General features: G+C 41.4%; 1 protein-coding gene across 19 annotated transcripts in view; it reads left to right on the top strand.

The window, feature by feature from the left end:
* MFSD2B (MFSD2 lysolipid transporter B, sphingolipid) overlaps positions 1-15,120 on the top strand; it is an 86,932-nt gene continuing 71,812 nt past the window's right edge. For 2 of the 19 annotated variants that reach the window (XR_012157906.1, XM_073335882.1), the window contains exons 1-3: positions 145-596; positions 8,085-8,210; positions 10,796-10,920. Coding sequence is in view for 18 of the 19 variants with exons in the window: in XM_073335882.1 (XP_073191983.1) it covers positions 474-596; positions 8,085-8,210; positions 10,796-10,920 (374 nt within the window). In the remaining variant the exon portion in view is untranslated. The other 17 variants (XM_073335881.1, XM_073335876.1, XM_073335895.1 and 14 more) reach the window with 16 other exon arrangements.

The raw sequence follows: 15,120 nt of genomic DNA, 5'->3' as shown, positions 1-15,120 counted from the left end.
CTCTCGTGAGCTAAGCTTATGCTGAAAAAAACTGGTTACTCTCTAAGGTGCCACTAGTCCTCCTTTTCTCTTTACAGGGAAAGGACTCTGTGCATGGCAGGCAGGTGCAGGCGCCCTCCCAGCTCTGCCTCCTCTGATCGCGGGCTCGGGGGTGCTGGGAGGCCTTTGCGCGGGGGCCGTCCCGCGCCCGGAGCATGCTGGCGGGGCGGGGGGGGGGGCTCTGAGTGCACCCAGCGCCTGCACGCTGGGCCCGGGGTGACCCTGCAGGGAGTCTAGGTCTCCAGCCAGTGGCAGAGGAATAGCAGCGACCACGGAGGCTCCCCGGGGAGCTGCGGCTTCGCCCGCGCCCCAGCTGGCTGCGGAGGGGCGCCGAGCCGCTACGAGCGCGGCCCGGCCCCGGCCCCGCCCCCCCAGCCTGACAGGTGCTGAAAAGCCCCGCGGCGGACTGCTTGGGGGGCGGCGGCGGCTGGGGCATGGCTGGCGCTGGAGGGGACACCCCGCAGCCGGGGGACGGGCCTGGGAAGGCAGCGCCGAAGGCCACCCTTCTGCCAGAGGAGCCGCCGCAGGAACAAGCGCTCGGGCGGTCCGCAGAGGAGGTGAGCGGCTGTGCCTGCCCGCCGGGTCCCCAGCGTCGCCCCTGGGGGCTGCTGGGCTCGCAGGGCCCTGGCCTCTTTTGCTCCAGGCCCTTTCCCCCCACCTGCGTCTGAACGAGCTCGCCAGGGATCTGCCTGAGCCTCTTCCTCGCAGTGCCCTAGAACTATTCCACGCGCTCCGGCTAGCGGAGTGCTCTTCCCGCAGCGCCGGCGGGCGGCCCCTGATGGTCTGAGAGGCTTGAGTGGATTCCAGTGATCACCCTCTTTTGGTGGACTCCCACCCTGTGCAATGTGACCGAAAAACCTCAGATCCGCAATGAACGGTGACTTTCCAACCCCCCCCCCCATGTAATTTTATTACTTTCCCTAAATTCCTGCCCCTCCAAGAATAAACCTCTTGTGTGGCAGCTTCTGAGGCTGCACCTCCTTGGGGGAATCCGAAACACGAGATGAGGCTTTTATTGAAAACTTTGTCACCAAACAGAAAGCAGAATTGGAGTGGTTTCTATGTCCGAGATGTTATATCCACTTGGACTTGAGAGAACAGATAGATATGTATGTATTCTTTGCATGGATCATTTTTCCCCAAATGCTGGATGTTTGCAGTGTTGTAGCAGTGTTTGTCCCAGGATATGAGAGAGACAAGGTGAATGAGGTAATATCTTTTATTGGACGCACTTCTGTTGGTGAAAAGGATAGCTTTTAAGCTACACAGAGCTATTCTTCAGATATTTTCAAAGTGTTTCCACAGAAATTCTTCACTCTTATCCCTTAAAGTTGTGCTGTGCTCAGGATATCTTTTTTCAGGAGCAAAGTGCCCAGTGTATCTCACTGCTTGGTTATAGTTATGGGGGGAAATGGAGTAATTCTTCATCCATCTTCTTTGTGAGCAGATTTCCCCTGTAACAGAGCAAGAGACACAGACTGAAGGGTAGAATTTTGGGGGGAACCCGTTCCTTGTTTGTAGCATATGACTGGAGAAGTGTGTGTTGAGAGATCTAACAATATTCCAGGAAGTATTTGTATCTTCCTAGAATGCAGTTTTCCAGGGAGGCAATAGCTATAAAAGAAGATGAATATTTCTGTTTAAATTGCTACATGTGTGCATTTGTCTATATAGATATGAGCATGTGCATTCAGTTTAAAAATGGGACTATTGTTCCATTAATGGTGTGAGAAAATTAAGTACACAAATTGGGAAATGCAGTTAAAACTGAAATATCAACCTTTCTACACAGAAGATTGCAGGGTTAAAATGTCATCATTAATATTTATCCAGTAATACATAATAAACTGGAATCTGATAGGCAGCACCATATACAGCTTTGTAATATGCCATATCCAGACTGAGAAAACAACTTTTTCCAAGGGAAAATATCAAAATGGAATAAACCATCCCTTTAATTTCTGCAAATTCATCTGCAGAGTTAAATACATGTTGAGAGACAGGGTGGGGGAGAACCATTATACTGGGAAAGTTTCTCATCATGTGTTGAATCAGATAAACCTTGACTTAAACTATCTTAAAGTCTCAGCTGCTGCTATCCCTTCCCATTCCTCTTAAACCACTATTGGTTTTGTTCTGGACCTGCTTGATAAAGAAGAGCTTGTGACAAAATGTGTGTTCACCCAGCCACAGTCCATCCAGCAACTGAAATGTTTTCTTCCAGTTGCACAGGATTGCTTTTGCTAGTTGTCTTCTGTACCCATGAACACTTCTTAATAGTATTCTATTCAGTTTCAGTTCATATTAGTGAAGGAAGTAAAATTCCCAAGAAAATGAGATATATGTATTCAGTTACAGGATTAAAGACTATTATATATTAGATTTCAGAGTAGCAGCCGTGTTAGTCTGTATTCGCAAAAAGAAAAGGAGTACTTGTGGCAAATCCGATGAAGTGAGCTGTAGCTCACGAAAGCTTATGCTCAAATAAATTTGTTAGTCTCTAAGGTGCCACAAGTACTCCTTTTCTTTTTATATATTAGAGAGACTTTCAAACTTACCTGAATTAAAAAACATCCACCATTGATCCACCATTCTACTTCAGAAGTGGAAGCGCTCATTTTCTGTTAAAACTTCTTGCTTTATCTTAGATTCATAGATCTCATGGCCAGAAAGGACCATTGTGATAATTTAGTCTGACCTGCTGTAAAAAACACAGGCCATAGAACTTCCCTAAAATACTTCCAAAGTGTATCTTTTAGAAAAAACATCCTATCTTCATATAACAATTGTCAGTTATGGGGAATCCACCATGACCCTTGGTAAATTGTTCCAATGGTTAATTATTCTCACTGTTAAAAATTTACTACTTATTTCCTGTTTGAATTTGCCTGGCTTCAACTTAGATACATGTGATTGTTTCATTATTGTACTTTATACAATTTTTAATTGTACTGTAGTAAGTGCAGGGTTTCAAAGTGGATCTGAAGATAATAAGGAAAGAGGCTCAACCTTTCTTGCCCTAGTCCTCTTCCCCCTGCTCCCATTTTTAAAAATAAATCTTCAGGCTGGAGCTTTCTCTCCCTTCGCCCTTCTTCCGAAACAATCTGTAGAAGCAACTTGAGACTTAAATAATTTTGTTCAAATACAACTTAAAAAATCTCTCAAAGCAAGCCAGACTTTCTTTCAATCCAGAGAAGCATGAATGAAGAATGAACTTAGTGAATGGCTAATTCTCCTGTTTAAAAACATTGGGTTTATGGACTATTATGGTTACTTGTATTACAGCTGTGCCTAAAGGCTCCATATTGAATTAGAGCCCTGTTGTGCTGAGCAGTGCACAAACTCATAGAAAGTGTTCCTCTTCTGAAGAGCCCAGAGTTTAGTTTTTGAGATAAGAAGCAATGAGTGGGTGGCATTTACAAACAGAAGGTGAGAAAGAGAAGGAAGGATGAGAGTAATGTTGATTTAAAATCATGCTTGCAAACCTTTGTAACAGAAGCTCATGTAGATCTGGATTGCAAGCGTGGCACCGTCTTATCATGTTGATTTGTGCCTTGGGTGTGAGCAGGCTCAGTGATGGTGAGGGGAAAGGGCCAAATCTAACCTGGGATTCTCTTGCAATATATGATCTGTGTTTAGCAATGCCAGAGTAATTAGAAAGCTCTTTGGGTGCAATTCATCGGAGCCTACCACTGATGTCACAGCCCAGTCTGGCAAAACAAATACAAGGAGAAATTGGGACTGCATGCCTCTGAGGAGTGCAGTTTAAAATGGAGCGTAGTTTAAAATGCGCAGTTTAAAATGGAGCGCAGTTTAAAATGCTGACAACAGAAAACTGAGACAAGGATAGCACTTAATTCCTGGAGACCAGTGGGTCACTGTGTTAGGCACCATATGACAAATAACTGAAACTTGTTCCCAGCCTGTTACATCTTGAAATCTAAGTTTAAGATGAGTCAATAGGTGGATATAATAGATAGGGGTCAGGCATAAGATAACAGTGAGACAGTTAATAGTGAAATAAGCAGTGGTCAAGCACCCGAGCTGTCTAATCACTGTCAAGTATTTGGCAGGTGGCCCAACATAGGTGAGTTCAAAGGAGGATAATGAAATGGCCTGGTGCATTTTTGCAGGGAGCTCCTTCTCTGCACACAGCCAGTATGGAAGAAAGTGTGAAAGTGCATGTTGAAAATTTTCAAATGGGCAATCAAGTGTGGAATCTTGCAGTTTATCCTTATATTTAAAAGGCAATGTTAAAAAAAAATCCAGCTTTCTGGATATCCTGTAAAGACCTACCACTCTAAGCCTTTCTACAAGAAAATGTCTAATACACTTCTTGTCCTTTATAAAAACAATGTATTTGTGCCATGGGAACATCTAGAGGCGTCAGCCAAGATCTGGAACCCATTGTGTGAGGCATTTGTACAAACCCATAGTAAGACACAGTCCCTGCCTCTGTGAAATAGATAAGACACATAGGGTGGGAGAAAGGAAGAGTTATTGTTCCCATTTTAGAGTTAGGAGTACTGAGACTCAAAGATTAAGTGCTTTGCCTAAGGCCACTGAGGAAGTCTGGCAGAGTCCTACCCAAAAGACCATCCTTTGTCCCAGTGTAAATGCCGTGAGCTGTTCAATGTGAACATACAGTTTCAAACCTTTGCAGTGTTGAAGCATGTAGTAATGCACAACTGTATGTTCAAGTGTCGGGGCCAATTAAATCTCTAGTGAAAAATTAAACATAAAGGGGGGGGGATTTGCACCCCAAGTATGAGACTTTCAAAAGTGTTCATCTCAGCATGCTGCTCAGAACTCTTTTTCCCCTTAACATACAACACTCTTAAAACAAGAAGCCTCCTGTGGGGGAAGCAGTATCCTCACTGTACAGATGGGGAAAGTAAGGCACAGAGTGCATTAGAGCAATAGTTAGAATTTAGGAATTCCCAGCCATTTACTTTAACCACTAGATTCACTGCCTCCAACACCATAGCCCCTCTTCTAAGGCTATGAGAGGCAACATAGTCTAGTTGAATGAGCACAGGAGTCAGAAGACCTGGTTCTAATCCCTGCTGAATCTTTGGCAAGTCATTTAACTTCTCTGCCTGTTTCCTCATCTGTCATGTGGCTTATTACTTGCAAGGACAGATGAGAATTGTTTGAGCAGAGCTTTAAACATGCAAAACTCCTATAAGTGAGTGATATTGTACTGAATATAATTAGATTCCAGAAGCTCATTTTATTCAAGCAATGGCATACATAGCTATAGACAAAATTAGTCACAGGTGAAAGCCTCCATTAACTGCTGCTGAGACAAAAATGTTAACTTTGCTTGAAGGTGATCTGTAAGTATGCTACCCAAGCAGCCTGGCAGTTTCTAGAAGGGGAGTAGAATTTCAATGAGACTTCTGAATCAAAAAATGCAAAAGTATTGAGATCCTTAACTTTCTAGCCGTGAAGCTGACTGGAGAAATGAGAGTTGCTCACGGTCTATAAGTCTAATTTTTTTTATTTATTGCTAATTATTTCACAATGTAATATAATTATTCTAATTGCAAGTTCTTAAATATGAACTAGGGGGGACTGGAGCTTCTATATAATAATTTTGAATACGGTATGTCACCTAGTCAGTGAGGTGAAGTTACTGTACGGCAAAGTCTAATAACTCAATATAAGTCATTTAATGCATTGGTCTAGTTGAATAGAAAAACATGTAGGAAAGCAACACAATGGATCCTGACAAAGAGCCTCCCAAGAAATACTTAGTGGGAAATTACGGGATGATGGACTACTTCCAGGCTCCAGCCCAGATTAACACAACTGTTTTGCCAGTGCTGTGAGCCGACAGTTCAGAGGGCTATAAACAATAAAAAGTGACTTAGTCTCTGTGCAAGGGGGGTGATGAAAAAGATTGAGCAGCTTTTAAAGGACACCCTCTCTGAAGCAGAGGGAAAGGAACTGTCTTTTAAGGGAACAGATTATGCCACCCAGATGCTAATGCTCTCTGTATGGGAGAGAAGGGAAAGTAGGAACCTTATACCTAACAGGATCCCCTGCTGAGGTAATCATGGTTAGCACCTGGGGACTGCCGCTCAAGGCATGGTCGGAGAGTGGAAGAATCGTGTGATTCCACTCCGAGAGAGATGATAGCTTGGGGCCCAAGATGTGAAAGGTATATGTACTCAAAGAGACCCAGAGGGATCGGAGATGTAGTTAGACCAGTAGCTTTGATTTGTACATGGAGATCTTGCTCTTTATCTGTACAGACATCTGACATCACTCAGAAACAAAGAACTTTCATAAAACTAATACACTTGTTTACCTATTTATATAGAATAGTTCAAAGGAGCAAGGCCAGATCTTGAAAGATTCTGTTGTCTATTAGTTCTTTATCAGTAAGTACTCTATCACCTAATTAAAAATAGCTGATACTGTACATTAAAAATGCTTTCAGAAATAGGTAATACATATCAGAATAATAAAGCATTTTATTGGCGCCTCATCATTTTATTATCTTAATCTGACTGCAATGGAAGAATGAGGGTATGTACATTCAATCCAGATATTTGGCCACAACCAAGGCAGACCTAGGATTAGCATTGGTATTGGAAGGAACTTGAAAAGAATCAACAATTTTTTAAAGAGGGATTGAATTTAACAATTAGAATTCTCAGAAATAGTTTTAGTCAGGGTCTTAGTATGTGGCCCCCATGGTGACTGACACTCTATACTAAGATTAGTGTGTGGATATTTCCCACCTATGTTTTCAGCTAACACTAATACAGTAAATTAGAGCTTTTAGAAACATATATTCCAATAATGTGCCATTTTCCCCTCTGAAAACATGTTATCTTTCATCTATTAGACTCCTAACACTTTGTCTCTGAATTATTATTTTTTGTAATAGGGAACAATAACTTATTCTGTTTCTTGATTTTTCTGCCAGTTACTTTCAGTCTAATATGAATATTTTTTGCTTAGCACTTTTCATCCATACATCTCAAGGTGCTTCAACAAAGATGGACAAGTATCTTCAGGTAAAATTTTCAAAGTGCCTAAGTGATTTAGGAGCATAACTCCTACTGAAAAGCAATGGGACTTAGGCTCTGAAGTCACTTAGATGCTTTTCAAAACTCTCCCCATTCTGCCTATTTTTTTAACTGATGGAGTAACTGAGGCATAGAGAAGTTAAGTAACTTGCCCAAGGTCACAGCACATCTCACAGTATGGGGAAAAGTGCTGGAGGGGCCCTTAATGTCAAGCAGCTTGCTTTAATTTAAATAATAGTGAGAAGCAAGGGGGTCACAAGACAGAAGTCAGGTAGCCCCTAGAAGAAGTAAGGGGGCCCAGAGTCCTGCAAAACTTCCTGTAATTCAAAAACTGGACCCAGACCTTCTGAGTCTGTGTGCAGAGCCTTAACTGAAAGACCATCCCTCCTCTCTGAATATTGTCTAAGTAGAATAATATGAGAATATTTATTGATTTTTGTGGTCTGAAAGAATAGATACATACATAAGCAAAAAAAAGTTTGATATCTGATAATTACTCAACATTTTGCCATCTGAATAATTCATTTTTGGGCAGAGATAACACCGTCCCTCAGCAAGTCATCCAAGACCCAGGAGCTGCCCCATAGATAGTGTCTATACGCTACAAAGTCTGCCTGATTGCTTCTTATCGTGTGTTCATGGACTCACTGCACTTGAATGGTCCATGCTCACTTGCGGCCTCTAAGAAGTGTGCTTTTCAGAATTAGCTCACAGGAAGTCAGTTTACCTGGACTCCAGTTCTGGTAACTTGGAACAGGCACTGAAAGCTGAATCACAGTGTTCAAACTTGGTTTCCTGAAGTAAAGAATAGCAGCCAGTAGCCTGATTCTCAGTGGTTCTGAGCACTGAAGTCAGTGGGGGTCTCTGGATATACAGCATCTATGAAAATGCTGAATATCAGACCACTTAAATAAGTGCCTGAATATGAGTTTAACCATAAACTTGTGAAACTTTTAATGTTTTGCATTTTCTCTTAACTTGTCTGTTCTTGTTCTGTTTCAGCTCAGACAGGAAGACAGACTCTCAGTTTGCAGCAAATTATGCTATGCAATAGGAGGCGCTCCAAACCAAGTTGCTACAAGTGCCACTGCTTTTTTTCTACAGATCTACCTGTTAGATATAGCACATGTAAGTAATGTGCAAAGTGCTTTCTGGCTCCAACTTTGTTCAATTACGATGTCATCACCTACTTAATTTTCCTGTATCTAATATCAAGATAATTCAACTCATATGCCTTTTAACTATATTCTGTTGTTGTTTTTAATTGTTCAGCCCTTGTGGAAACTCTTTTCAGCTTAGTGACAAAACTTATTTAGTAATTATGCTTGATAACTGTAATAGTGTGGTAATGGGTGCTTGATTAGCTGGTCCTTATTTGTTTAATTGTTTGTCGGTCCCACTAAATAAACATGAAGGAGCCATTTGTTCCACAGTTTCTCCAGCAAAGGTCTTAGCTCCACTTTTTCCCCCTCCCCTCAACTTTTTAGGGGTCAAATACCTCATTTTACAAGGATTACGTGGAATTCTTCCCCACGCAGAGCCATTCTCTTCCAAATCGTGGCAGTGCTGTTCCTGTGGGATTACGAAGCCCACTATGTGAAATCTTTTATGTTCAATCTGAGCCATTTCCCAATAAATTAACATTCAGAGTTAACCCTTTGCAGCCTTCAGTTTTACCATTAGAATTCCATCCATCTAATTTACCTGCATAACCTCTGTAGGTATGTATATAATCCCACACCACCTAGAAACCTTGGACCAAATTTAGAATTGCTGTAAGGAGCTACGAATTGCACACTCTTACAAGCTGGTGTGAATTTTGCCCTGTTGTATTTTAATATTTGTATAATTGAATTTAGGGCCCTGGTCATGGTAAGCACTGTGCAAACATGTATACAGAGACAGATCTCATGCTAGAAAGTTTATCATCTCTCCAAGTTTTCCTTCACACTCTATGTGCTAGTCCAAAATCCATTTCCTTGCTATCCCTTTGTGTTTTCTGAGCAATGCCAGTGCATGAACCTTCTCATCTGAAGCTGTCTGTGTGCTCCTCATCACCATAGAATCTGAGCACCTGTATCTGTATCTCTTTGGCTCATTGACTATCTCATTTCTAAATTCAGTGGAAGTTTATACCTTTTATCCCCCATCCATGCCTCTTAAATCCCTTCTCCCGCTGTTATCTAATGGAGCTGGATGGAAAATAGTAAATATTTTTGGTGGAAAAAATTCCAAAAAAATGACTTTTGGGGTGAACATTTTTCAGTTTTTCCAAAGGGAAAAAACCCAAAGATTTGCATAAATTTGTTTAAGAATAAAGGCCATTTTTTGTTGTTGGAAAAAAGTTTGGATGGAAAATTTTCAACCAGCTCTTATTTAATATTAAACTGTTCAGTCACTATGATTTAACTCTAACATAGCTTGGGATAAATTTTGTATGAGACATGCAATGCAAATGTGTGCAGTGTCTGCCTTTAACAAATCATGCTGTATATCTTTGACATTTCAAACCGTATCCTCACTTTGTCTGTCTTTGCTCTTCCCTTCCCATTGAAACACTGAAGAGCGGAAGAATTCGTAGGCAGTCTCGTTAGGCAGCTCCAATCTCAATAAAGGTTTTGAGCAAAACCGATGATATGCATGTTGAAATGACTCACTTAGCTTGGTGGCAAGGGAATGTCGGGGTAACTAGAGCAGATCCCACCTTACGTGCTCACTGCTCTCTTCATACCCCATGACTGTGTTGTCTGTGTGTGAATTCTTGCACTTAGTACAGATATATGTAGGAATGACTACATCCCACGTAATTAATCATAATCTGAAAAATACACATTTGCTTGGTAAATTTCTTTTTTTTTTCATTTGATTTTATTTTTTAATGTGGGAAAACTTTAAAATGTGCTTCATTTGACCAATGTGCTCTCTTCTGTTCTTTGGCATATACTGGATTTAAAGGTAACAGTTTACATTATTCACATGTGACCCTAACTGCAACTGTTATTGAAAAACGAACAAACTAGATGTATTCCAAGTCATCCAAATTAATCTCACTCTGGTTTAGTTGGAAAAAAAGTTGCACACAGAAATGTTGTACAGAAAATACAGAATAAGCATTTGGAAGAAACAGTACTATATTGGAGTATTAACTCTAGTAGTCACAGTTCAGTTCTTTGTAGAAATAAGCCCATCATGCCAAAACCACTTTCACAATTAGTACCAGTTGGCACTCTTATAGGTAATGTCAGTAGAGATACTAAGGACTGAATGGACATGGGAAATGAACTATACTCTTGTCTGCTTCAGCTCAGGAGCAGAAATTTAGAAATGGGGTCTTGTGGGAGAAGCTTACCTTACCTCTACTTCTGCGGTACCTGGTTTTATGATTAAACCACAGACTTCAGTCTCCAGTGTTGTCTGGCTGACACCTCTCCCCAGCATTATATTCAACTATGATCTTTCTCTCCTCACCTTGCTCCCATCACGCACATTCTCTCTTGCATAGTGCCTGTATCTCAGTGTCTAGTTTGTTGTCTCCCAAGATGCATTGATGGTGGAGGGCTATTTATTCATGATTTTTAATAGTAGTCAATGTGTGTTGTAAGTGAGCTATCACTACACTTTACGTAAAACACTGGGATTCTTTCTGGAAAGTTGCTTTATGTTGTTCCATTGAATGATGGATCTTGTTTAGAGCACTGTGTCTATACTTTCAGATTACTCCGTTTCATGCCTCTTTGGTGCTGTTCATTGGCAAAGCCTGGGGTGCAGTTACTGATCCTGTTGCTGGCTTTTTTATTAGCAAAAGTAAATGGACAAAAATTGGCCGTCTTATGCCTTGGTAAGCAGAAAAATATTTTGTTCTGTTTCTTGTTTTTTTCCCCTTTTTTTCTCTTTCCTTTAATCCTATAATGGCTTCATTGAATTAAACCTTTTATTTTTTTTCTTGCTTTTGCCTTTCTCAAATTAGACTGATTTTAGTATGGATAGAATTAATATGTAAAAAACTCCACTCTTTTCTGCTTCCTGTTTTCAGCTGCACCTCCATAAATTACAACAAGGGGCTTTCTTGGAAGCTCCCTGAAGAAACCACTCAACTGTTTAGAGATGGGCCGAAACTGGAACCTCAAATCCAAAATCTTGTTGAATTTGGGTGGGAGAGGATCTGAACCTCTAGATCTGACCAAACCCCTTTGTGGTTTTGATTCTGAGTTGGATTCTGCATCAAAAGGGGCTTATTTTCCACTTCTGGTTCAGATACATCCAAACTGTTGGAAGACTAGTCATTCGTTAGATACTTGTTTGAGCCCTCACTCCGGCACTGCACCCATCTCAATCCCACTCCTTGCATGCAGGCTTGGCTGGAGCTCACCAACTCTAACATGGTAGGCCTATGGACCCAACAGGGTATGTCTCAGGCCACCTCGCTGAGCTGCTTGCACTGCCCTAGTGGTCAGTTCTGTTCTCATCTCGGGCAGTGCAGGATCTTCCCCTGAATGTCAGCATTCATCCCAGCTCAACACAAGCCAGTCCCACCAGCCGTTTCCGCACACCTCTCTGGACTCTTTCTTTACGTCTTCACTATTGGCCCCCCTAGTTAAAACATTTAATTGGAGGGTGAAAATTGTCATGATTTTTAACAAGGAACCAACTTCTGGAAGAGGTTGGGGCTGCCAGCATTGTCGTAGTTCACAGAACTTCATTCCCCCTTTTCATATTCCCACCTCAAGCAGCTAAATGTGGTGTAGCTGCAGTTCCAGCATGCTCAGGGGCTCTGGTCCTGCTTGAATTACTCTCCTCTGAAGCACACTAAAGCCCTTAGACAGCTCTCACTCTATTCTGACCTTCACTAAATCCGTATGTAACAATGAAAAGGAAGTATCACATACACTTTCCATGTGGTGTAAGGAGTGGGGAGATATAGTGTTGAACAGAAATATAAATATTACCAATGGGGGAAGGAGGGTGAAAGGTGGGACGGTAAACTGGAAAAGGATGATGCATGTTTCAGGACCCAAACGCTCCCATGATGTGTTGTGGATTTTTTTTTCCCTTTTAAAAACAAAAGGAAACTGGATGGCTTATGGACTCTGGAGTCTTTTGCTTTTGTCGCTGATTTCAGTCTCATAGATTCAAAGGTGCTACTGTCAGAGTCTTTGAGTTAGTGACTAGACCTGTGCAAATAACTGATTTCCCCCCAGTTTGTTGTCCAATTGGAAAATTAAAAACAAATAAACAAAAAAATCCAAGTCGACCCAAAAGAAATTGTTTTAATTTTTAGTGAACTGAAAAACTTAAAAACAAATGTTTCATATTGAACAAAATGTTTAGTTTGAAAGAATTATTTTTTACCTTTTTAAAATAAAGTTGAAGTAAAATTTCAAATGAAAAATTGTTTTGAATTGAAAAATCAAAATACTTTGTTCATTCACGAGCACTAAACTCACTGTATGAAAAAAATTAAGCTAGAAAAAAATCATGATGCGGTAGGGTGCATTTTATAACCCAGTGGTATTAGCTGTTTTCAGAATCATTTCTCAGTTCCGTTATACCCTGTAAATATGCTCTGTTCAGGAGAAAGAATAGTGTTAGAATGACTTGCGGCCTAGCATCACATAGACTTATCAGCCCCTTGCATTAAACTCCCTAATGTACAACTTCCACTTCCACTTCACTTATCTAATCAGGCCTTTAAAATACGCTTGTCAAACTGCCCTTGTTTTTCTGGAGGAATTTTTTTTAAATGTCGCGTTATCAGGGAAAACTCTTTAACCCTATAACAGGGGTGGCCAACCTGAGCCTGAGAAGGAGCCCCAATTTACCAATGTACATTGCCAAAGAGCCACAGTAATAAGTCAGCAGCCCCACATCAACTTCCCCACCCTGCTCCCAGTGTCTCCCGCCCACTGGCAGCCCCAGCGATCAGCGCCTCTCCCTCCCTCCCCGCACCTCCCGATCAGCTGTTTCGTGGCGTGCAGGAGGCTCTGGGAGGAGAGGGGGGAGGGCGGACGAGAGAGCGCACAGCAGGCTCGAGGGAGGGAAGGGGTGGAGTGGGGGCAGGGCCTGTGGCAGAGCCAGGGGTTGCTCAGTGAGCACCCCCCAGCACACTGGAAAGTCGGCGCCTGTAACTCCAACCCCGGAGTCGGTGCCTAGACAAGGAGCCGCATATTAACTTCTGAAGAGCCGCATGTGGCTCCGGAGCCACAGATTGGCCACCCCTGCCTATAATATATAGCACTGCCCATTTCCACCAATTGAAGACCTGGTATTGTTTTTCTAATTAGCTTAAAACACCTTTTCTTGGGGTTTGATTTGATTAATATTTGTAGAGTGAAATTATTACAGCCATTTAAGTTTTTAAAGTGAACTAGGGAATTATGCAAACTTCACTCCTTGCCCCACCTGACAGGTGTATTTAATAAAGGAGGAGTCGTTTTTTTATTTTAAAAAAAAGGTTAGGGTTTTATTTAATACAGTAACAAGTCATCAAAGTGTTGGTCGTCTTCTTTGTATATCGTGTGATGTTTCAAAGGAATGCGCAGGTGCTGGGATAAAGGATATGAACACAAAATGTTACACATTAGTTTCCTTGCAGGGGGGGACCACAGATAGTCTTGTGATTCATCACGTCATTGAATCACATGCCTAACTTTAAGCATGAGTATTGAAGTGAATGGGGAAGGAAAAGTGAAGGGTTAGAGGGGGAAAAACAAGAAAGACAGTTATTTTTGTGAAGTAGCACAAAAGTTTGGTGTAAGAACCATTCTGAGTCCAATGTAATGGTAGCTGTAGCTGAACAAAATCTGAACATGCCTTGGGATGCTTCGATCACATCCTCATTTACTGCTTCAAGAGCTGATCCAGTATGAGCGGACTGAGCTGTGACCTAGAAACCAGGAAAGGCAGAGAGTACCAGAACCTGGCTACTTTCCTTGTTACTCTACACATTCAGCTCCCAGTGTTGCCTTTCATCCCATACAGCAGTGTGGAAGAGCCATTGTTTTGCTGAACTATTTACCTACATTATTCTTTTGTAGTCCACTTTTTCAATACACCATTGCAAAATAAGCAGCTGACCCCAATGTCAATAGGAGAAAACTGTGAGAATAGGCCTGTTGTGAAGGGATTAATCTGTTTTCTCTTTTGTTTGAATTTTTATTGTGACCTTGGTCATCTAATTACATTGTTTAATGTCTGCTTTGCAAGAATACTGGAGAACACTGCTGCTGCTGCCAGTCATGCTGTGGGGAATGAATTGCATTTGATACAATGAAATTTGAAAATAGTGTTGTTTGTCTGATAGCCTTATATTAACTTGGCATATTGCTGCCTAGTGGCTATACCTTGAATTCAAGTTTCCATGATATTTTTTTTAAAACCATCCTTACTCATTAGGGGGCTGAACCTGCTGCTATTGGAGTCACTGAGAGTTTTTCCACTGACTTAAATGGGAGCAGGCTTGTCCCTATAATTGTATTTCACAGGGATGGACAAACATAGATCCTAGGCAGTGCTACAATGTGATACATGGCTGCCCCTCACCTTTTATACTGTCTCCAAACAAGTGAAAAGGAGTCTATTACGCTGAAACGTCAGGTCAGCAGTGAAAAGGCTAAGCTGAGAGGAGAGTTGGAGGTGCCAACGGGGGGAAAAAAGACCCTTGATAATAAAGAGGCTTGTCTGGCTGTTGGTGAAGCATGTTATAAGATGTGGCCATGTGTCTTGGTTCTCATTGGTGCTTTTCAGTAAAGGTTGCGGGGTAAGCATTGACCTTGTGGTTATATCATAATAGCAGATGCAGAGTTTTTTTTCATGTTAATTGTAAATATATCATTAATTATAACTAACCTTTGCTCTTTTCCTTTAACTAACTACATTATTTAACTCTGGGGTGCATTTTGGGGCAGTATTATTTAATATTGTTATGTATTGAATGGTGCTGATTATGCTTTAATGGACTGAATGGTATTATATATAAGCTGTATCAAATAGTGAATCTAAAGCATTTTGAAAGACTACACAAAATTAAGTTACTGCTGGG

The sequence above is a fragment of the Lepidochelys kempii genome, chromosome 3, assembly GCF_965140265.1.
Source record: "Lepidochelys kempii isolate rLepKem1 chromosome 3, rLepKem1.hap2, whole genome shotgun sequence".
Classification (NCBI taxonomy): Eukaryota; Metazoa; Chordata; order Testudines; family Cheloniidae; genus Lepidochelys; species Lepidochelys kempii.
Note: the sequence above shows the minus strand (reverse complement) of the source record. Positions and strands in the feature narration are given on the sequence as shown.